The sequence below is a fragment of the Pristiophorus japonicus genome, chromosome 16 (assembly GCF_044704955.1).
Source record: "Pristiophorus japonicus isolate sPriJap1 chromosome 16, sPriJap1.hap1, whole genome shotgun sequence".
In the NCBI taxonomy this organism is placed as follows: domain Eukaryota; kingdom Metazoa; phylum Chordata; class Chondrichthyes; family Pristiophoridae; genus Pristiophorus; species Pristiophorus japonicus.
Window position 1 is genome coordinate 28,278,252 of NC_091992.1, and position 22,416 is coordinate 28,300,667.

Consider the following 22,416-nt stretch of genomic DNA (forward strand, 5'->3'; position numbering starts at 1 on the left):
TGCCAGAGGTCGAATTTCTCAGGAGAAAGATTGCGGCAGACGGCATCAGACCCACGGACTCCAAGACGGCGGCCATCAACAATGCACCCAGACCACAGAACGTGACGAAGTTGTGTTCGTTCCTGGGACCCCTCAACTATTTTGGTAACTTTCTACCCGGGGTTGAGCACTTTGCTGGAACCCTACGCAAGGGTGACAACTGGGTTTGGGGTAAATCTCAAGAGACAGCCTTTAATAAGGCCAGAAACCTGCTATGTTCTTACAAGTTACTTGCATTATATGACCCATGTAAATGTTTAGTACTAGCTTGTGATGCGTCGTCGTACGGGGTTGGTTGTGTGTTACAGCTAGCAAATGTGTCAGGCAAACTGCAACCGGTCGCATATGCATCCAGAAGTTTATCCAAGGCTGAAAAAGCCTACTGTATAGTTGAGAAAGAAGCATTGGCATGTGTATATTGGGTTAAGAAAATGCACTAATATCTATTTGGTCTCCGGTTCGAGCTCGAAACCGACCACAAACCGCTTACGTCACTGCTCTCAGAAAGCAAAGCTATCAACACCAATGCTTCGTCCCGCATCCAAAGATGGGCACTAACATTGTCTGCATATGACTATGCAATTCTTCATAGACCAGGCACTGACAACTGCACTGATGCCCTCAGTCGGCTGCCATTGCCCACCACCGGGGTGGAAATGGCGCAACCTGCACACTTGCTTCTGGTAATGGATGCTTTTGAGAGTGAGGGGTCACCCGTCACAGATCGCCAGATCAGGACCTGGACTAACCAAGACCCTGTGCTATCTCTAATAAAAAGCTGCATCCTCAATGGAAGCTGGTTGACGGTTCCCGGGGAAATGCAAGAAGAAATTAAGCAGGTTCACCTACGTAAAGATGAATTATCCATCCAATCGGATTGTCTCGTATGGGGGAATCATGTGGTTTTACCCAAAAAAGGCAGGGAAATATTTATACGTGACTTATACAGTACCCACCCGGGCATAGTCACGATGAAGGCTATCGCCAGGTCGCACGTTTGGTGGCCCGGCATTGACTCCGAATTGGAGTCATGTGTACACCAATGCAACACTTGCTCACAGTTGAGCAATGCACCCCGGGAGGCCCCTCTGAGCCTGTGGTCATGGCCTTCCAAACCATGGTCCAGGGTCCACGTAGACTCTGCTGGCCCTTTTCTGGGTAAGATGTTTCTAGTAGCAGTGGACGCTTATTCTAAATGGATTGAATGTATAATAATGTCATCATGTACATCCACTGCCACCATTGAAAGCCTCCGGGCCATGTTCGCCACTCATGGTATGCCTGACATCCTTGTTAGTGACAATGGACCATGTTTCACCAGCTTGGCATTCAACGAGTTCATGACCCGCAATGGCATTAAGCATGTCAGGTCTGCCCCATTTAAGCCCGCATCCAACGATCAAGCGGAACTGGCAGTCCAAACCATCAAGCAAAGCTTGAAATGCGTAATGGACCGCTCCTTGTAGACTCGGTTATCTCGGGTCCTGCTCAGCTGCCGGGCGCGCCGCCACTCGCTTACCGGGGTTCCCCCGGCAGAATTGTTAATGAAGAGAGGACTCAAAACCAGGCTCTCCTTAGTCCACCCGGATATCAATGATCACGTAGAAACCCGGCGGCACAGACAGAACGTGTACCACGATCGCGCAGCGATATCGCGTGACATTGAGGTTAATGATCCTGTGTTTGTTCTAAATTATGGTCACGGTTCCAAGTGGATTGCTGGCACTGTCTTAGCCAAGGAGGGGAATAGAGTGTTGTTGTTAAATTGTTGCATGGGCAAACGTGCAGAAAGCACTTGGATCAGACCAAACAGCGATTCATTGACAACCAAGAACAGTTTGATGAAGACCTTACCATCTATGATCCACCAACACACACCCAACCAGCAATCGACCTCGCTGTCAACCACGAGGATGAACCCACCATGCCCGACACTCCGATCAGACCAGCCGTGCTGCCGTGCAGCAATGACCTGACCAGCTCACCCATGCCAGGACGTCAACTCAGGCGATCGAGCCGGGAACACAGAGCGCCAGATCGCCTCAACCTGTACATAATTTGTACATAAGATTTTGGGGGGAAGTGATGTTATGTATGCAAACCTCACCTATGTGTAAGACTTGCCACTAGGGGGCACACCTGTGGAAGACCTCTGGGTCACCTCTGCACCCTGGAGCAAGCAGGTATAAAAGGCAGTCCACCATGTTGCTGCCTCACTTTGGAATTATATTAAAGAGACCAAGGTCACTATGGTTTGATCCTATAACACAGTCTCGCAGAGTTATTCTGAACTTAACAACCCCGACCGAGTCTTGGCCAGAGGCTGCCTGAGACTCAGCATCATGGCCCAGTCCAGCAAAATCCTAAATACAGCGACTGTCGTCAGGCTCACGGACCGCAGACTAGTCCACTCGGTTCCAGCCGCAGTCGTGTGGTTGGCCGGTTCCCAGGATCTAGGCCAAGGCTCTGATTTGATTGCCAGTGTTTGTGCTTCAGGCCCTTGAGGCGTTAGCGGGTTTGAGACTCGCTTCGCTAATTTCCCCTTTATTTTTGTCGCGCTTTAAATTTAACCCCTGCTGTCCCCCGAGATGTGTTACCTGTCCCCGGGCTCCGGCTCACACAGACAACACCACTATCACACCTCCCTTGCAAACATAGCCGCCTCATTGGCCAGCACTCACTCCCCCGCTCTGTCCTTTCATTGGTCCAAACTGAAGCCAATTCGGTCAAAACCAAACTGGCGTCACAAAACGTGACCCGCCCTTTCATTGGTCCGTGGCTGTCATTGAGCAGAGAATCTGTCGATCAACAGTGGGAGCTGTTGATTGGTCTGTCTCTGAGTTCCTGAGTGTGAGCGTGGATTTACACGAGCAGCAATTAGGATAAATGGAGCTTATTCAGATAAAATTTGGGGACGGGTTTCGTGAAACGGGGACTTTTCTGGGGGACATTGTTTGCCCGGGCACATTGTACCTCATCCGGGGACTGTCCCCGGGAAATGGGGGCATATGGTCATCTTATTATAGTGCGAAACAGCAGTAGGCCATTCACGCCTCGAGCCCGCTCCGCTGCTCTATTAGACCGTAGCCGATCAGTGCCACAACTCCATTAACCCACCTTATCTCTATATCCCTTGTTACAATTACCTAACTAATGAAAGTCTATCGATTTCAGTCTTGAAAATGTCAATTGACCCAGCATCCACAGTGTTTTGGGAGAGTGAGTTCCAGATTTCCACTACCCTGTGTGAAGAAGTGCTTCCTGATTCACTCCTGAATGACCTAGCTCTAATTTTAAGATTTTTAGCCCCTTGTTCTGGATTTCCCCCACCAAAGGAGATAAGTTTCTCTCCATTCACCCCATCCAATCCCTTTAGTATTTTCATCACCTCAATTAGATCAGCCCTAAACCTTCTGAACTCAATGGAATCCCAAACTAAGTTTATGCAGCCTGTCCTCATAATTCAACCCTTTTAAAGCCCTGGTGTTCTGGTGAACTCAGATAAAAAGTCAAAATATCTTTCCTGAGGTGCAGTGCCCAAAATTGAACACAGTGCTCCAGATGGGATCTGACCAGGCTCTATATGTCTGAAGAACATGTGAGGACACCACCGCAGGTCGGGGCTATAAATAGAGCTGGAGCGCCTGGCCCTGGAGCATCGTGGGCGAAGGTGTGGTGAATGAGGGTATGGGGCTTAGAAGAGCCGAGGGCCCAGGGGCAGCACGGGCCAGCCCACACTGAGATATGTGTGCGCACTAGGTCCGTGCAGCAGAGCAGGTCTCCAGTCGTCCTGGTTCAACTCTTGCCATATGGATAAAGGCCTAGCTCTGTCGAGCCCGTGTGGTGGCGGATGTGCAATGGTCACCACACGTTAAAAAAATCCACGCACAGGCATCTTCCACCCCCTCAATTGGAGTTCAGGACTGGAACATCAGGTCCTTCATTGAAACATCTGTGAACTCTTGTGGAAGCAAGTCATCCTCGTTCGAGGGACCGCCTATGATGATGATGACATCTGAAGCATCACTTCTTCACTTTTGCATTCCAACCCCCTTGAGTTAGAGCCCAACATTCCCTTTGTTTGTTTGCTTGCTTGTGTACCTGTGCACTAGCTGTTAGTGAGTAGCACTGGCAGAGAAGTTAAAAATTATGACGTCGGAAAGAAACTCACGTTGTCGCTTCAAAGCAGCCCGAACTTTCAGCAAAAAAGGGTAACTGTGAAGGTCTTAAAGTGGCACAACTGATAACAAAGAGGTATTTGCAGATTTACCTCACAACCATCTTCACAGGGTAAACCCCAACACTCAGCTTCTTTCCATCTGGGATGGTGTATAGGATCCGGCCACTGTTGCTAGTGATCTCAGTGTCGAAATACACCCACCTCCCTGCAGGTGGCTGTGTCATCAGGAGAATGTCAACCTGCGCAGCATGAAAAAAAGCAGCAGAATGTAAACGGGCCACCATGGGAGGCAGAATTCATCAGTTGCTTTGCAGGAAATAAAAACAAGCAAGCTTCGCTTTTTTTATAGAGCTTGACACGTCTCCCCGTGGATGGGAGATGCTTCATAGCGTGGCTGACAGGAAGCATTGAGCAGCTTTTGACGGCCGCAATATTGAACAGAGCAAATCTAAAATAACAGACGCGCTACCCAAAATAACCCAATTCCCTGTGAGGCACTACATCACAAACCCAGCGTCTTGTCATGTCTGACAGCAAGCAGCCCATTGCCGAAGCTGCTCAACGAAAAAAACTATTTGACAATTTAAAAATCTAAAGCTCAATGACCTGAAACATCAATAAGCCTGGGCCGGATAGGTTGCTATGGTCACCGTGTGTTACAGCCTCATAAAAACACACTTTTTGAATGCTTTTTTTGATCTTGCTACACACACTGGAGCAATTCTTCACTCGAGGCAGTGGGTCTGAATTACAGGCAGGAGTACATTCTCGGATTCCTCGAAAAGCAAACTGGTCAAGGTTTGCTTCGTGGCTGATGATGTAAAGCTCTGCCGGGTGCTATAAATAGCACTGCTACCTTTCAGTATGCTCTATTGTGCACTCTTCTGAGAATTAAGTCACCGTTCGATCACTACAGAACAACATATAAAAGCTTCCATATTCGTCTTCAATCACTATAATAGCGACACTGCCTTTAGAGGAGTTTGCTTAGCACAACATTCCTCCCCATCTGTCGAAACACATTACTTAATTTTAATCTAACCGGGTGAAAAATATTAAGTCATTAATTCCCCCTCCTGTGGACACCCATTAAAGCGAGTGCAACCATCAGCCATGTATATTATGGGATGGCCCACATATGTCGAATAGTGGCTCGATTCATTAATGCAGTATTTTAGAGTGGCCTGGAGGATCAGAGGTGCCGAGCTGTACAAACTGAGTTCTGGCAGGATACAGCGATGTGGTGCTGTATCACGTGACAATGCTGGAAGTAATATCATTAAGTAATATTACAGATTAATATGGAGAATAACTTTGACTGCTACAAATTATGTAGGGGGCCTGTCGATGGATGCTGTTGTGATTGTTCCCCCACCCCCACCCCCACACAATTGTTCACCTCACTGAATACAACTTGATAACCAGGGTGCCACTAATAACCAGTCACACTGTCTGATCAATGAAAGTGCAGAGAAATGGAGGCACTTTCGCTGGCTTAGTGGCCGCGCATTCTGTTGCCTAGGCCCCAAGCCCTGCCTAAACCTCTCCCCCTCTCCTTCCTCTTTCAAGACGCTCCTTAAAACCTACCTCTTTGACCAAGCTTTTGGTCACCTGCGCTAATTTCTACTTATGCGGCTCGGTGTCAAATTTTTTATCTCATCATACACCTGTGAAGCACTCTGGGATGTTTCACCACGTTAAAGGCGCTATATAAATACAAGTTGTTGTTGAAACTTCTGTGGAGACAAAATGGAATGGGCTCAATCCAAGGACATGGCTCGATGTGCAATGTTGCTGTGGTACGTCGCTAAGTTTCCAGTGGTCTCACAAGATACCAGTTCAGTTTTAATTTGTACAAAATGGGAGGAAAAACATATATTTTTTAAAAGCTTTAGGATACGTGCAGTCAAATTACAGACCATTACAAATTTCATTCACTTTGTCCCGATCTGCTGCTATTACAGAACAAATGTTAACTAACTTCAAAATTCGAAACCATTTCATTCTTCCTCATGATGATTGGTGAAATTCCTGGCGGTTACTGTTGAAGGTAGTGTAGCTGACGTAGCTGATGCCGTGAGGTGGTTATAATTGCAGTAAATTCCAGAATTGGAATTCAGCGGAAAAGAGTGTGCTTACTGCCAATATCACAGTGCAATCACATTGCTTTTGTCATCTCATTACTGGGACATTGCTCAGTTATCGGCAGGAAAGGAAAGCATTATTTCTATTTTAAATGCTCTTTTATAAGTACAAAAGTTCAAGGTCCATATAGAACTGCGCATGAGAGATGAGCAGGCGGGACTGAGGGTGACCCTACGCAGATGATAGTCAAAAATCATCAAGTCAGGTCCTTATTGCAAGAGGACTTGAGTATAAGAGTAAAGATGTCTTACTGCAATTATATACTTGCCATTGAGGGAGTGCAGCAAAGGTTCACCAGACTGATTCCTTGGGTGGGGGGATCGTCCTATGAGGAGAGATTGAGTAGACTAAGCCTATATTCTCTCGAGTTTAGAGGAGCGGGAGGTGATCTCATTGAAACATACAAAATTCTTACAGGGCTTGACAGGGTAGATACTGTGAGACTGTTTTTTTCCCTGACTGGCGAGTCTTGACCCAGAGGTCATGGTCTCAGAATAAAGGGTCGGCCATTTAGGACTGAGATGAGGAGGAATTTCTTCACAGAGAGTGATGAATCTTTGGAATTCTCTACCCAAGAGGGCTGTGGATGTTTAGTCCTCCAGTGTATTTAAGGCTGAGATCGATAGATTTTTGAACTCTAGGAGATTCAAGGGGTATGGGGATAGTGCAGGAAAGTGGAGTTGAGGTCAAAGATCAGCCATGATCTTATTAAATGGCAGAGCATGCTCGAGGGGCCAAATGGCTTACTCCTGCTCCTCTTATGTCAAGATTCAGCAAAGCAATTTCCAGGAAGGAGGCTGAACACGAGCCCCAGGCTACTGAAAGAGCAGAGGCTTACGCTTAAGGTTGCTGCCGACATGTGTAACTCTATAGGTGGCCATTGTCATTTATTCAGATATTTTTTAAAGCAGCTTAATTATATTATGGCTGTTACTTTTAGTTGTATTTAGTGGAATTGGTGTGCAACCAACAAGGCCACTTAAAGACTTGGAAAACAATTATTTCAGACATTTCATTGGTTGGTTGCATGATGTTCATTAGCTGCGTTTTTAGGTGAGATTTTTATTTAACACACAGATAGCGATTTGTAATGAATAAGATATTTATGCTAATCAGATAGTGGTTTGTGATTTTTTTTTAAATCAATTTGAATAAATTAACATTCATAGATTTTTCACTAAATTAAATATTGGAGCCAATCAGTATCTATCGCATTCGGTCAATATTTCCTAGGTCCTATGCAGCAGTTTTCCTAGGCCCCAGGTACATCTTTTGCTTCATGAATTTGTAATTGCTACAATATTTTTGTTGTACATAGCTGTGTATGAGGTTTTGCATTTAACTTTTTATGGTGCTTTTGCTGCAATTATAATGTGTAACTTTCAGGTTGTTTGAGATCATTGACTGTTTTTCTGATGACTGAGATCCATCATCCAATCGATTTGGGTTACAAATACACAGAGACATTGTCCTTGGTATAGAAAGGGCCTTACTCCTCTCAAATCCTCTGGGCAACATTTTCAACAGGAATGTCTTTGAGCATCCCCTAGTGGCTTGGTGTGTAACTACATGGTGGTCTGAAACACACAGAGCAGAAAGTCCAAAGTTCATGAAAATTCTCTGTTCTTTCACATGCCACCTTTCCGACTAATAGTTTATATCCTGCTAAACGCCTTTTAAATGGGCTTTATGTATGGGCTAACATGACATCAATTACTTACAAATTGAAGTTAACCAGCAACCTGGCGGCAACTGCGTTACAAAAAATATTTTCTTGTAACAGCTTCTTATGTGGAGCATTTGTAATATGCAGCAATTATTTTGTGCAACTGAAGAAATATTGAAAGTTGCCAAGCTGATTTAACGGAAGCATGGTGTCACTGCGTTTCTGTCACCAGCATCAAACAGGTTAAATTCTTCACAGGATCAAATATTACAGTTGGACCGAAAACAATTGATTTTTTTCTAAAAATAAAAAGCAGATGTAATGAAAGATATCTGCAGTGCTTTCCTGACAGCGAACAAAAAGTATTTTCAGAAAAGCATCCTCTTGGGAGCTGACGAAATTCTAATGCAGCATTATTGATTAAAAGCTCTTTACACGTGTCTATGGTGAATAAACCCATTATAGTGACCACTGGAGTCGAATCACAAATCAGCCCCAGCCTTAATCTCTGCCAGAATAAGGACAATGTTGGATCAAAAGATATTTCCCAAAGAGCCCTACTTGTGTTTTTCGGAGACTATTCTGGCAATGCCTCGATTTCAAAATTCTCATCCTTGTTTACAAATCCCTCCATGGCCTCATCCCTCCCTGTCTCTGTAATCTCCTTCAGTCCCACAACCCCACAAGATGTCTGCGCTCCTCTAATTCTGCCCTCTTGAGCTTCCCTGATTAGAACTGCTCAACCATCAGTTGCCGTGCCTGCAGCTGCCTGGGCCCTAAGCTCTGGAACTCTCTCTCTAAACCTCTCCGCCTCTCTGCCCCTCTTTCCTCCTTTAAGATGCTCCTTAAAATCTACCTTTAATGTGGATAAATGTGAGGTTATCCACTTTGGGGGCAAAAACGTGAAGACAGAATATTATCTGTGTTGTGTATTGCTCTGGTACATTAAATGTATGATAAGTACAATGGTGCAGCACAGAGGGCGCTGTGGTGGGAGACCTGAAAGTACCTGCACGAGGCAGTATAAAAGGCTGCCCATCACACCTGTGGAGCACTCTGGAGCTGTTCAATAAAGGACCAAGGTCACACCAAACCGTGTAAAGTCAGTGATTTGTGTGCTACATACATCACATTAGCGATGAGGAAGCGGACGAACTCCACACAACCATGGCTACTCTGGGCTCGCTATAGGATTTTACCGTGGGCAATGATTGGGAGGCCTTTACGGAAAGGCTCGAGTACTACTTCACAGCAAACGATCTGACGGAGGACACGAACGCACTGAGAGAGAAGCGTAAGGCAATATTGTTTTCCAGTTGTGGCGATGAGGTTTACTGTCTTGTCAGGGATTTGCTGGCACCCGGGAGCGCCAGGGACAAGTCATATGAGGAGCTGGTCGCACTCATTCGTAACCAGTTGAAACCAAAGGAGAGCATCCTCACGGCCAGATACAGATTTTACCATCACTGCAGACCCGAGGGCCAGGATGTCACCAAATATGCTGCGGACCTCAGGAGACTCATGGCGTCGTGTGATTTTGGGGCACACCTTGATGAGGCACTGCGGGACATTTTCGTTATGGGAATTGGCCATGAGGGCCTCCTTCACAAGCTGCTAGCCACGGAACCCACAGTCACTCTGACAAAGGCTATCACCATCAGCCGGGCATGTATGACCTCGACTTGCAGCACCAAGCAGATGATCCACACAGTCTCGAACCCGGCAGGCACTGTCCACAGGATAGCGGCCACCACGGACAAAACTGCAGAACGTGGCTGTGCCCGGGGCAGAGAGCACAGACCTCGGGGTCCTGGAACTCAGAGTCCGCTGAGGGGGGCCAATCAAGCAGCACCATGCTGGCGCTGCGGAGGAAGCCATGGGGCTCACCGATGTAGGTTTGCAGAGTACATGTGCAATACCTGCCACATTAAAGGCCACCTTCAACGAATGAGTAAAAGAAATTGGACTCACCATGTGGCTGAGGAGATGGGGGATGATCCACTGTTCAGCGAGGAGCAGGCAGAAGATGATGAGGTGTTGGGACTGTATACGTGCACCGACGATTCGCCCCCAGTGATAATGGAAGTAAAAATTGACGGAGTCCCAGTGAGTATGGCAGTGGATACGGGATCGGGTCCGTCGTTGATGAGTCAGAGAACTTTTGATAAACTGTGGGGTAACCCAGCTGCACGACCTAAGCTGGTCCCGGTCACGGCAAAGTTGCGTACCTACACCAAGGAACTGATACCTGTTCTCGGCAGAGCGGATGTACAGGTATCTCACGGGGGCGAGGCGCACGGTTTACCTTTGTGGGTCATTGCAGGCGATGGGCCGATGCTCCTCGGCAGAAGATGGATGGGAAAGGTCCGTGGGAGCTGGTAGACTTCTTCACTCCTCCACAGACTGCTGCTCCCTGGGTTTCCAAAGAGCAGCGCCAACCGAGCTAGAGCTGCAGCAGCAGCCCAGAACTCCTGGCCCCAAGCAATCCTGCAGCCTCAGCCTCCACTCAAGGTTACATTGCTGGGGTGCAGGCCAGCGGGGCGCTGCGGGCGAAAAGCAGGAGGCCCATCGATGACCGGCGGACCCACGCAGCGGAACAGTCGGGCGGCGGCAGCGGCCGCGATGGTGGCGGCCACAGAGGCAGCGGGAGAGGCGGCCATGGCGGCCGCAGGAGGCGCGACCACGGCAGCCGCAGGAGAGGCGCCACGGCGGCCACAGGAGGGGCGGCCACGGCAGCCGCAGGAGGGGCGGCCACGGCGGGCGCGGCAGCAAGCAAACTGGCGTCGCTGCTGGTGTTTTTTGTTCCTCTTTCTGGTAACGAAACGCCGCGCCGAGTTTGAGAGCGCCAGCATCGAGAGGCGGAACGACATGCAGAGGAGGCTGAGAATGAGGCAGTATTTCCAGCAGCGCCAGGGGAAGATGATCTTGGACAAATGCCTGAAACCTTTCCCAAAAACACTGCAAAATTCCCTCTCCCCACCTTCTGTCTTTCCCTTTCCCTCCTTCCGTGTTTCTTCTTCTTCTTTCTAGGCCAGCAGAACACCTAAGATGGCGGCGCCCAATGGAAGCCTCGTGGGAGCCACAAGATGGCGTCTTAAAAGGGAAATGCTCCCGGGAGTCTTAAAACGGCCTCACACCACTGCGGTTCCCACATAAAGACTTTTGGACTTTTGTAAGGCTAGAGCGAGTCTAAGTGTGCCGTGTGAATGTAGGATGATGGATTTATGACAAGAAATAATATTTTAATGCTGGGTGGTCACTGTGTTTAAAATAATGGACATGAATTGCGAATTACGACAAGAGTTAATATTTCAATGCTGAATGGTCACTGTGTTTAAATTCAGGGACGTGGATCTGTGACCAACATTACCAATGGGCTAATGCTTTTTTGAGTTAGGGGATTCAAGCAACGGCTTTTTGAACTGGGAGAGGCAGTGATGTTGTGTATTGCTCTGGTACATTAAATGTATGATAAGTACAATGGTGCACCACAGAGGGCGCTGTGGTGGGAGACCTGAAAGTACCTGCACAAGGCAGTATAAAAAGCTGCCCATTACACCTGTGGAGCACTCTGGAGCTGTTCAATAAAGGACCAAGGTCACAGCAGTTAGATCAACACCAAACCGTGTGGAGTCAGTGATTTGTGTGCTACATACATCACAATCTGAATGGCGGCAGATTCGGAAAAGGGGAGGTGCAACAAGATCTGGGTGTCATGGTTCATCAGTCATTGAAAGTTGGTATACAAGTACAGCAGGCGGTGAAGAAGGCAAATGATATGTTGGCCTTCATAGCTAGGGGATTTGAGTATAGAAGCAGGGAGGTCTTACTGCAGTTGTACAGGGCCTTGGTGAGGCCTCACCTGGAATATTGTGTTCAGTTTTGGTCTCCTAATCTGAGGAAGGATGTTCTTGCTATTGAGGGAGTGCAGTGAAGGTTCACCAGATTGATTCCCGGGATGGCAGGACTGACATATGAGGAGAGACTGGATCAACTGGGCCTTTATACATTGGAGTTTAGAAGGATGAGAGGTGATCTCATAGAAACATAAAAGATTCTGATGGGACGGGACAGGTTAGATGCGGGTAGAATCTTCCCGATGTTGGGGAAGTCCAGAACCAGAGGACACAGTCTTAGGATAAGGGGTAGGCCATTTAGGACTGAGATGAGGAGAAACTTCTTCACTCAGAATTGTTAACCTGTGGAATTCCTTGCCGCAGAAAGTTGTTGATGCCAGTTCATTGGATATATTCAAGAGAGAGTTAGATAGGGCCCTTGCAGCTAAGGGGATCAAGGGGTATGGAGAGAAAGCAGGAAAGGGGTACTGAGGGAATGATCAGCCATGACCTTATTGAATGGTGGTGCAGGCTTGAAAGGCCGAATGGCCTACTCCTGCACCTATTTTCTATGTTTCTATCTTTCAATGTTTACCTCTTTCACCAAGCTTTTGGTCATCTGCCATAATTTCTTCTTATGTGGCTCGTTGTCAAATTTATCTGTTTTGTCTTAAAACGCTCCTGTGAAGCACCTTCAGATGTTTTACTCTGTTAAAGGCGCTATATAAATAAAAGTTGTTGCTGTGATGTTCCTTTTAAGTTGACAATCTGACAGTAAGGAGGCATCTTGTGAACAGTGAGCATATCATTACATAGAATTGCACAGAAACAGGCCATTTGGCCCAACTGGTCCATGTTGGTGTCTATGCTCCACACGAGTCTCCTCCCACCTTATCTAAACCTATCAGTATAACCTTTTATTCTCTTTTCCCTGTGTCTATCTAAGTTCCCCTTAAAGTCATCAAGTTCCTCCTGTGGAGGCTTAGTTAGAGATCATGAAAGACAGCACCCCATTTGACAAATGAGACTAAGTGCAGAGCCTCTGCTAAGTTTTGTATCTTCAGATCCAATGACTGATCCACAGAACACCGCACTATTCTCTAATCTCTCGATTACGTGCTGTCATCATCATCAAAGGCAGTCCCTCGAATCGAGGATGACTTGCTTCCATGTCAAAAAGTTCACAGGTGTTTCAACGAAGGATCTAAAATTCCAGGTCCCGAACTAAATCTTGAAGGGTGGAAGATGCCTGTGCATGAATATTTTTAACGTGTGGTGACCGTTGCACACCAGCCACCACACGGGCTTGACAGAGCTAGGTTTTGGTCCAGTAGCAAGGATTAACCAAGACGACTGGAGACCAGCTCTGCTGCACAGACCTAGTGCGCACACATATCAGAGTGTGGTCTGGCCAGTACTGCCCCTGGGCCCTTGCCTCCGCTGGGCCCTGAACTCACGCCTCTCCTGGACCCCGATCACATCACTCCACAATCTCGCGCCGCTCCTTCGCCCCGGCCTCGCCACCCCTGCTGTATCTGCCCACGCTCCAATCACCGACCTGGATCTTGTTGACGTCCCTCTTCACTGCCGTTGCTCTCCTGCTCCAGCACATGCTGCTCCCTGGAGTGGTATGCCTCCATACCGCTCCTTCTGCTCCCCGGCCTGCCCCGATGGTACTCACGGGCTGGGGGCCACTCAGACTGCAGGAACCTGCTGTAACCCATTTCACAATCCCATTTCAATCATATTCACTTCACCCCTCCCCCGATTTCACCTCACCTTCCCCAGTAGCCTCAGGAGATGCCATATCAAAATGCTTTTGGAAGTCACTCTACTGATCACGACATAACACACGAGATAAATAGCTGCTCAAACGTTCTACTAGTACAGTAAAACAAAAGCAAAATACGACAGACGCTGGGAATCTGCCATCAGAATTCTCCATCCCACTCCCACCCTGACCTCGGTCTCCTGCACTGTTCCATTGAAGCTCAACGGAAACGCAAGGAACAGCAGCTCATCTTTCTACTTGGCACTTTGTAACCTTCTGGACTCAACACTAATTTCAATAACTTCAGATCATAACCACTGCTCCTATTTTGTCAGTCAGGTGCTGATAATGGTTCTGCTGTTGCCATTTACACCTTCTCTAGACCCATCTTTTGTTTCTTTACTTGTCCCATGACCACCCACTTTTGTCTTGCGCCATCATCCCTTTTGTCATTTAATCTCTCTTGCCTTCCACCCTATCACAGACCTTCCCTTTTGTTCATTTAACCCTCCCCTCGCTCCCGACCTGTCCCCCCTCACCCCCCTCACCCCACCCCCCATCCCCCGCCTTTCACTGCTTCTGTACTTGCATAAAAACTATTATATCTCTAACTTCTTCTGGTTCTGACGAAAGGTTATCAACCTGAAATGTTAACTCTGTTTCTCTCTCCAGAGAGGCAGAGTATTTCCAGTATTTTCTGTATTTACACTAGCACCATGGCTGTATATAGCAATAGTTTTGATTCAGGTGAATAATGTACTTAAAATACTCAACATTTTACAGTACAAGTTGATCAGCCTACAGTCCAGTTTAGTATTTGCTTCACTGATTGATACTGGCGATATTTTACATGGCACTTTTGTGTTTGTGATGATTGAAATAAGTAAACATCAGCACGCAATTAGCAATACTATCTGATAAGGAAACACACTGGCTGCAGAAGGAAAGGGTAAATTTGTTAAAATTATGATTATGATTGAATTTGATATTAGGTTTGAAAGGGAGATGGGAGAGGCACAAACCAAGGTTGTAAATTTAAGTAAGGCAGATTTCGAAAGGATGCAAAATAAATTGACCACCTCAAACTGGCCCGATAATGGGTAAACCTTCAGACAAACAGTGGGATGTACTCAAAGATTTATCTGATACGATCCAAAACTAATATTTTTTAAATTAGTTCCGGGATGTGGGCGTTGCTGGCAAGGTCAGCATTTATTGCCCATCCCTAATTGCCCTTGAGAAGGTGGTGGTGAGCCGCTTTCTTGAACATCTGCAGACTGCGTGGTGAAGGTACTCCCACAGTGCTGTTAGGGAGGGAGTTCTAGGATTTTGACCCAGCAACGATGAAGAAACGGTGATATATTTCCAAGTCAGGATAGTGTGTGACTTGCACGGGAACTTGGAGGAGGTGGTGTTCCCCAAAAAAATCAAAAGCTCCACTTGTGTAGCTAAGCAACCATGGTCAGCAAATGAGGTATGAGACAGTATTAGCTAAAAGAAAAGGCTCACAGGAATGCAAGGGAAAATGGAAACTCAGCTGACAAGAGAGCTATAAAAAGCAACAACGGAATGCAAAGTAAGTAAGAAGTGGTGCAAAAGGGGAACATGGAAAAATAATTGCAAGAGATATCAAAGCTAACAACAACATTTTTAATAAATATATTAAGAGAGAGTGGTAAAGGGGAATGTGGGCCAATTAAAGATGGATACAGGTGGTACTATAATGGATAAGAAGGAAATGGTAGACTTGTTAAATGAATACATAGTATCCATTTTCATAGTGGAGGAAGAGGACAAAATACCAGCGATACAAGGGAACCTAAAATAAGTCAAGTGGAGGAACTTAGTAGATTTAATAGTAAAAAATGGTAAAAGAGAAAGTAATGGGACTTGAGAAAGACCAATCTCCAAGACTGGATGGTTTCATTCAGGGTATTAATAGAAATAGATGAGGAGACTACAGGTGCATTGTGTTCCCATGCTATAGTTTCTCTGGTCACAGACACCAGCTACATCCCTCCACTTTGATGGCAGGTCATTTTCCAATATATTTGGTTGGAGGAAAATGGTCCCATTGTGCATGATGCTAGGTTTAGAAGGGGCAGAAATGTTCAAATGTCAATTGACCCGAATAGGGTTATGAGCCATTCTTTCTGATCAAGCCTGGAACTCAGTTTGAGTCTCTTTGGACTCTTCATGCAAATTAACGTCAACCCCTAAAAGACGCAATTGTGGGAATTTCCTCAGGGCAACTCCTGCTTGACCACTGTAACTTTGGTGGAAGATTGGCGGAAACTCTGTTTATCTGGTTTTCTGCCACCCACAAAAGAAATTCCCAGCGATTATACATATGTATTTTGTGCACTATTAGTTCCATCAAAAGTTCTTTGTAAACTTGAAACGCATTGCTTGGAAACTACAAAAAAATTGAAGAAAGTCTCATTATTGCTTTGGATTTGCATTAGACATTTGGTTTGTGTTGTCCACCATAGGGAGCAATAATTCCCCTTCCCCAATTAAGCCCACATTCAATGCGTCAGCTGATGAGGATGCAGCAAAGCCAAGAAAACAAGCCTTCACTGTAATATGATTACTACGCCCACACAACAACATTTCCCCTGCGGACTTCCTTACAGAACAACTTTGCAATAAGAATTTACTGTAATAATTAACTCCCTTCCTTGTAGTGCAGTTTGGTAAAAACTCATTAGCATTTTGGTCATGCTGCCCGTTGTAAAATGTTTACTGAGGTTCACCAAACAACTGTGCACTAATCAAGTTACATTAATGCTTTTCTCAGATTAGTTGGCTCATATCAATAGATTTTTATTCTGGACTGCAACAAAATGCCTTTGTCTAAATGTACAAAGCAATAGAATGAAATATAATGGTTCGGGGTTTCTGCCTCACACTTTAAATTTGTGTTCACAGCAAAAATAGAGTTTCTAAAGGCAGACTGAGTCCTGATGAACCTTCTGATTGAGATAACATGTTACAGGGTGATTATTAGCTCTTAATTGTATAAAAATGCACTGGAGACCATGTGAGAGGCTCAGCACTTTCTCCTGTTTACTGTCAGTCAGTAAGTATCACACTGTCAGATTTGTTTTCTGGCTAAAATTAAAGTAGAATTTATTTACAAGTAAGATTATTACACAGAAGCAGAAGGACACAGCAACACTCTGATGGTGTAATTAATTTGAAAACAATAAAGAGGGTGTCAATCAAAAGAGCTTAACATATCAGCTCAGACTTCCCAATTGGGCTGCATCGCCAATGCAGTAAGACTTCCACTCTCAGAGAGCGATTACACGGGCCATGCTCAGAGAGCAATTACACGGGCCATGCTCAGAGCGATTACACGGGCCATGCTCAGATAGCGATTACACGGGTCGTACTCAGAGAGCGATTACACAGGCCGTGCTCTGAGAGCGATTACACAGGCCGTGCTCTGAGAGCAATTACACGGGCCATGCTCAGAGAACGATTACACGGGCCGTACTCAGAGAGCGATTACACAGGCCGTGCTCTGAGAGCGATTACACAGGCTGTGCTTTGAGAGCGATTACACGGGCCGTACTCAGAGAGCGATTACACAGGCCATGCTCTGAGAGCGATTACACAGGCTGTGCTCTGAGAGCGATTACACGGGCCGTACTCAGAGAGCGATTACACAGGCCGTGCTCTGAGAGCGATTACACAGGCTGTGCTCTGAGAGCGATTACACGGGCCGTGCTCAGAGAGCGATTACACGGGCCGTGCTCAGAGAGCGATTACATGGGCCTTGCTCAGAGAGCGATTACACGGGCCGTGCTCTGAGAACGATTACACGGGCCGTGCTCAGAGAGCGATCACAAGCGCCACTCTGCATAGAAACGTTTGAGCCCATTACCTCAAAACGAGCAGCTGTGGTAATTTTCCACTTCTCATATCAACCATCGAGCAGCCGCTTGGGATCCTTCCAGCGCGCAGATCGGAAAGACTTCCCTCCCACTAGTTAATGCTGAATTGAAATACACATCCACGTTGTGAAAACCCAGAGCCCAAGCCACCACATCCAGCAGTGCAATCATTGTAGTTATTACATGTAGTTTGATTGTTGCTTCGTGCTCACTGTTTTCACTTATTGTTCACATGTACACGTTTTTAATTCTGAAGGGAGTGCTTCCCATCGGTAAGAGGTCACAATCGATACCCCAGCAGTAAGTGTAGGGCCTAAATTTCAACTGTCTATAACCAGTGTTACTGTACCTTTTCTCCAGTCAATGTGACCATGTCCAGGGGACCATACATAAACCTCCCCACCAGCATCTGAGGGGTACCTTCTGCAATGATGACATCATTGGCTCGATGATTGGCTGTTACATTCTTAGAAAGAAAAGAGAAGTTGAGAGTGTTATCATGGTGCCGTTCGGTCAAAGAACTGTACATCTGTTTGCTCGTCATTTGCAAAGCAGTCACAAACCCCTTTTTAATTTTTCTTTTCCTTTTCTTGCTATTTTCCTCCTCCAACTTTCCCTCCTGTCCCGAAGGCACTGACTTATGCTGCTAAAGGATTCTAGCTGTAAAGGCCGCAGCTATTTGCTAAATTGCCCACGTTACTATTATTTAGGAGTGAGCCTGAGTGAGTATTTTCAGGCTATTGAACCGAGGGCAGCTATCACAGTTGAACTCCACCCTGTCTTCACTTGGTATCCATACGTGTGCCCCTCCCACCGGGGATCTCTGGTTAACAATCAGGAGCAGGAATATTGGCATTTTGTTTCTTTTCTCTTCCGAGCCCAGAGACTTTGAGGTCAACTGCAGCAACCCCTACTATCATTCTGCCTGAATTAGCTAACTCGGCCAATTAGGGATGCCTCCATGGGCTTGCTACACCTGCTTGGATGAGTATCAAATCCCTCCACGGCAGCTGGGGAATTTAAATTCAGTCAATCTTAAAGGATAAGGGGATAAGGGGTTATGCGGAGTGGGCAGGGAGGTATAGCGGAGTCCATGATCAGATCAGCCATGATCTTATTGAATGGCGGAGCAGGCTTGAGGGGCTGTATGGCCTACTCCTTCCTGTTCCTATTTCTTATGTTCTTAATCAAATAATCTGGAATTAAAAAGCTAGTATCAGTAATGGTGACCATGAAACTACTGAATTGTCATTAAAAACCCAACTGGTTCACTAATGTCTTTTAGGGAAGGAAATCTGCTGTCCTTACCCGGTCTGGCCGACATGTGACTCCAGACCCACAGCAATGTGGTTGACTCTTAACTGCCCTCTGAAATGGCCTAGCAAGCCACTCAGTTGTACAGGATGGCTCAGCACCACATTCTCTAGGGCAATTAGGGATGGGAAATAAATGCTGGCCTCGCTGGTGATGCCCACATCCCATGAGCTATTTTTAAATCACATCAAATGGACCCATTGTGAGGGGTGGGAAACATCATTTCCCCCCCCCCCAATAGATTTTCAATGTCATTCAATATTCAAAAGATATCGCAGTGTGCTCTGACTGATCAGAGCTGCAAAGCCCCTCAATTGTCACAATATTTTCCCTAAAGTACAAATAGGAAGAATAGAGGCCCAATTATCTTCCCAGTTCCATCTGTTAAGCAGAGAACGGTTTCTGAAGATGTGATTTGTGTGCTGACACTGAGAATGTGTGTTCTTGGGTACATGTCAATCAGACTCAAACCCAAGGGAAGACCCAAATCATGGTGTCACTGTGAAAAACATCATTATCTAAGTAACCAACACAGCACGAGGAAGAACACTTTTTAGTATTTGGCCATTGTTAGCATATGTCACGGAAAAAGATTTGACAAAATTGACCAAATACGCAATGGTTCTCTGAGCACAAGGATGTATCACCTGTGGAATGCAACTGGACAGAGTTGAACAGCGTGGGATTAATATCCCAGAGATTTGTTAAATTACGTCTGGGGTCAGTGAGAAATATCACAGAGCTTTAATTTTGTTGGAGGTTGACCCCCCCTAACCCATCCTCCTTGCCTAGGAGATTGGGTGAGTTCGACACAGTTAATGACATGGGAAATTGTACGTAGTCTGCAGAAGAAAAATATAAACATGTAGCTAACTAGATATAAATAATTCAAATATTTGATTGTCCTTGCCTCTGTCCTTGTTGATTGTTTGAGCAATGCGGCTTAAATTTCTGCAAAACTTGTTCAATGCAAGAACATCTCAGAGCATTACTACCATAGCGGCCAGGAATAAAAACAAGCTGCAGTTTGAAGTGATACAATTATGATGTGCTGCTTATTATACAGATGCAACATGAACAAAAGATTCAAGCAAGATTCATCGACTGGGACTGTCCTTTTACCAGTATTTAAAGACGAGCGAACTGTCAAAGAGATTGGCCAGTTTGCTCCATTTCTCACTTTTTTTCCTGTAGTGTCAATATTTCTCAGCTGTTTCTTAATCCCTCTGATCAGAGTATTCTGTGCTCACTCATTTAGTTCACTGATATCCCACCATTGTAATGCTGGCTGTATATCTATGCAGATATAGGCAAATGCATTATAATAAGACACAATGGCACATTAAGATGACCTACTTTCCATCACTTATACCCCGGGTACTTGAGCACAAAAAATCTAAGTTGACACTCCAGTGCATTGCTGAGGGAGTGCTGCACTGTCAGAGGTGCCGTCTTTCAGATGAGTTAAACCGAGGCCCCATCTGCTCTCTCAAATGGATGTAAAAGATCTTATGGCACTATTTTGAAGAAGAGCATGGGAGTTATCCCCGGTGTCCTGGCCAATATTTATCCCTCAATCAACATTAAAAAAAAAACAGATTATCTGGTCATTATCACATTGCTGGTTGTGGGAGCTTGCTGTGCACAAATTGGCTGCCGCGTTCCCTACATTACAACAGTGACTACACTCCAAAAAGCACTTCATTGGCTGTAAAGCTCTTTGAGATGTTCGGTGGTCGTGAAAGGCGCTATATAAATCCAAGTCTTTCTTTAGTATTGCTGGGCACATGGAACGCTGGTGTGGGAAGGAATTAAAATGTAAAGGGGCATGAGACGATCAGTCACAGAGCAATCCACTGGCTTAGTCAAATTAGAAAATGCAATATCATTTTCTTCCTTCAGTGGCACTGCTGCTCACACGATCTTGCAGCAAGGTGGTGCAGCAATTTCCTTCCCCCAACTTGAGACTGATGCTACAGCATCTCTCTTAATGGCCCTGGTGCTCATCCTACATATGTAATGGGGCAGTGTCAGGGACACAGGCAAAGTGCAAGCACAAGTTCCTGTCTGCTGAAGTTCCAACTCCACACTGGGTCCCCGAATTCTGCTCTAGTGATAACTAACAATTCAGATTTGAATCTGTGTTAGGAAATTACTTATCACTATAGGGTACAGTAGCATAGTGGTTATGTCACTGGACTCATAATCCAACTGGACTGGACGAATGACACAAGCTCAAATCCCACCATGGCAGCTGGGGAATTTAAATTCAAAATAATTAAATAAAAATTTGGAATAAAAAGCTAGTATCAGTGTAATGGTGACCATAAAACTACCAGATTGTCTTAAAAAAAAAACGATCTGGTTCTCGAATGTCCTTTAGGGAAGGAAATCCTTACCTGGTCTGGCCTATATGTGAGTCCAGATCCACATGTGGTTGACTCTTAACTGCCCTTGGAGATGACCTAACAAGCTACAAGTTGTATTCAAGAATGGGGCTTCTTGAGGGCAATTAGGGATGGGCAATATATGCCGGCCTTCCCGTTGAAGTCCACATCCAGGGAATGAATTTAAAAAAAATAAAGACTCCTTGAAGTCAGGCTGAACTGTGTGGTTATAGAGAGAAGCTTTATTTTTATTAATTTCATATTTAGAGGAAAGAGTGGATGGAGAAACCATATCGGGGATACTGTACTTGTCCAGGAAAGAAGCAGAGAACCTTTTCATTCTCTTGTGGTTTGGGTTATTTGGAGGGGTGCATGGCTCTGATTGGAGGTGCTTGGGCCATGTGTGGCGATGCTGATGTTACACCTATTGGGTTAGACAGCAGTCTGTGTTCACCCAGTTAAATACAGTATTTCTTTTACAGCCCGTATTTCAATCTAAAGAACAGTAGAATTTCATTTATTAAAAAGAATTGAGAATACACATTGTGAGCTGGTGAGCCCCAAAATAAACATTGCAAGTCACAGGTGACAAGAGCACTTTCTTTTGTAAAATGACTGATCTCCACGGTATTTATGTAATATTGAAGTACATTAGAGAGCTTAAGTGAATTTATACTTAATGGCTTTACACCACCTGTAGTGGATTCAACAGCCCAGATGCACTGGGCTTGATGTGCACTATAATATTACGTGAGGTGGCTTGAAATTGGCAAAAGGAAAGTAAAAATTAATTTTAAAAAACCCGCTAAACAGATTTTCTAACATTAGCATATTAAACTAAAGAGACCACAATTCTCAAAATTAAATTGGTCCCAGAGAGACAGCTTTAAAAATAAATATTCTGCCGATGGCTTGGAGGAAGCAGAAAGCACAGTGTGTAATTCAAATTATCTCACGCTTTGTGCATCTGAGAAAAATAATGATTTTCCATAAGACAGTAGAAACTGAGTGACATATATTGAAATCATGTCATTGATATTGGAATGAACTGCTCCTTTGAAATAAGAACAGAAAATGCTGGAAACACTCAGATCTGGATGAAGGGTCTCAGACCTGAAACGTTAACTCTGTTTCTCTCTCCACGGATACTGCCTGACCTGCTGAGCATTTTGGGGT

At 45.5% G+C, this 22,416-nt stretch overlaps 1 protein-coding gene across 1 annotated transcript in view; it reads right to left on the reverse strand.

Annotated features, from left to right (window-relative positions):
• Positions 1-22,416, reverse strand: part of LOC139226927 (membrane-associated phosphatidylinositol transfer protein 3-like) — a gene marked incomplete at its 5' end in the record, with an annotated part of 431,271 nt that overhangs the window by 23,502 nt on the left and 385,353 nt on the right. Inside the window, 2 exons of the mRNA XM_070858017.1 lie at positions 4,310-4,458; positions 17,889-18,005. Coding sequence (XP_070714118.1) covers positions 4,310-4,458; positions 17,889-18,005 — 266 coding nt within the window. The remainder of the gene's footprint in view (positions 1-4,309; positions 4,459-17,888; positions 18,006-22,416) is intronic.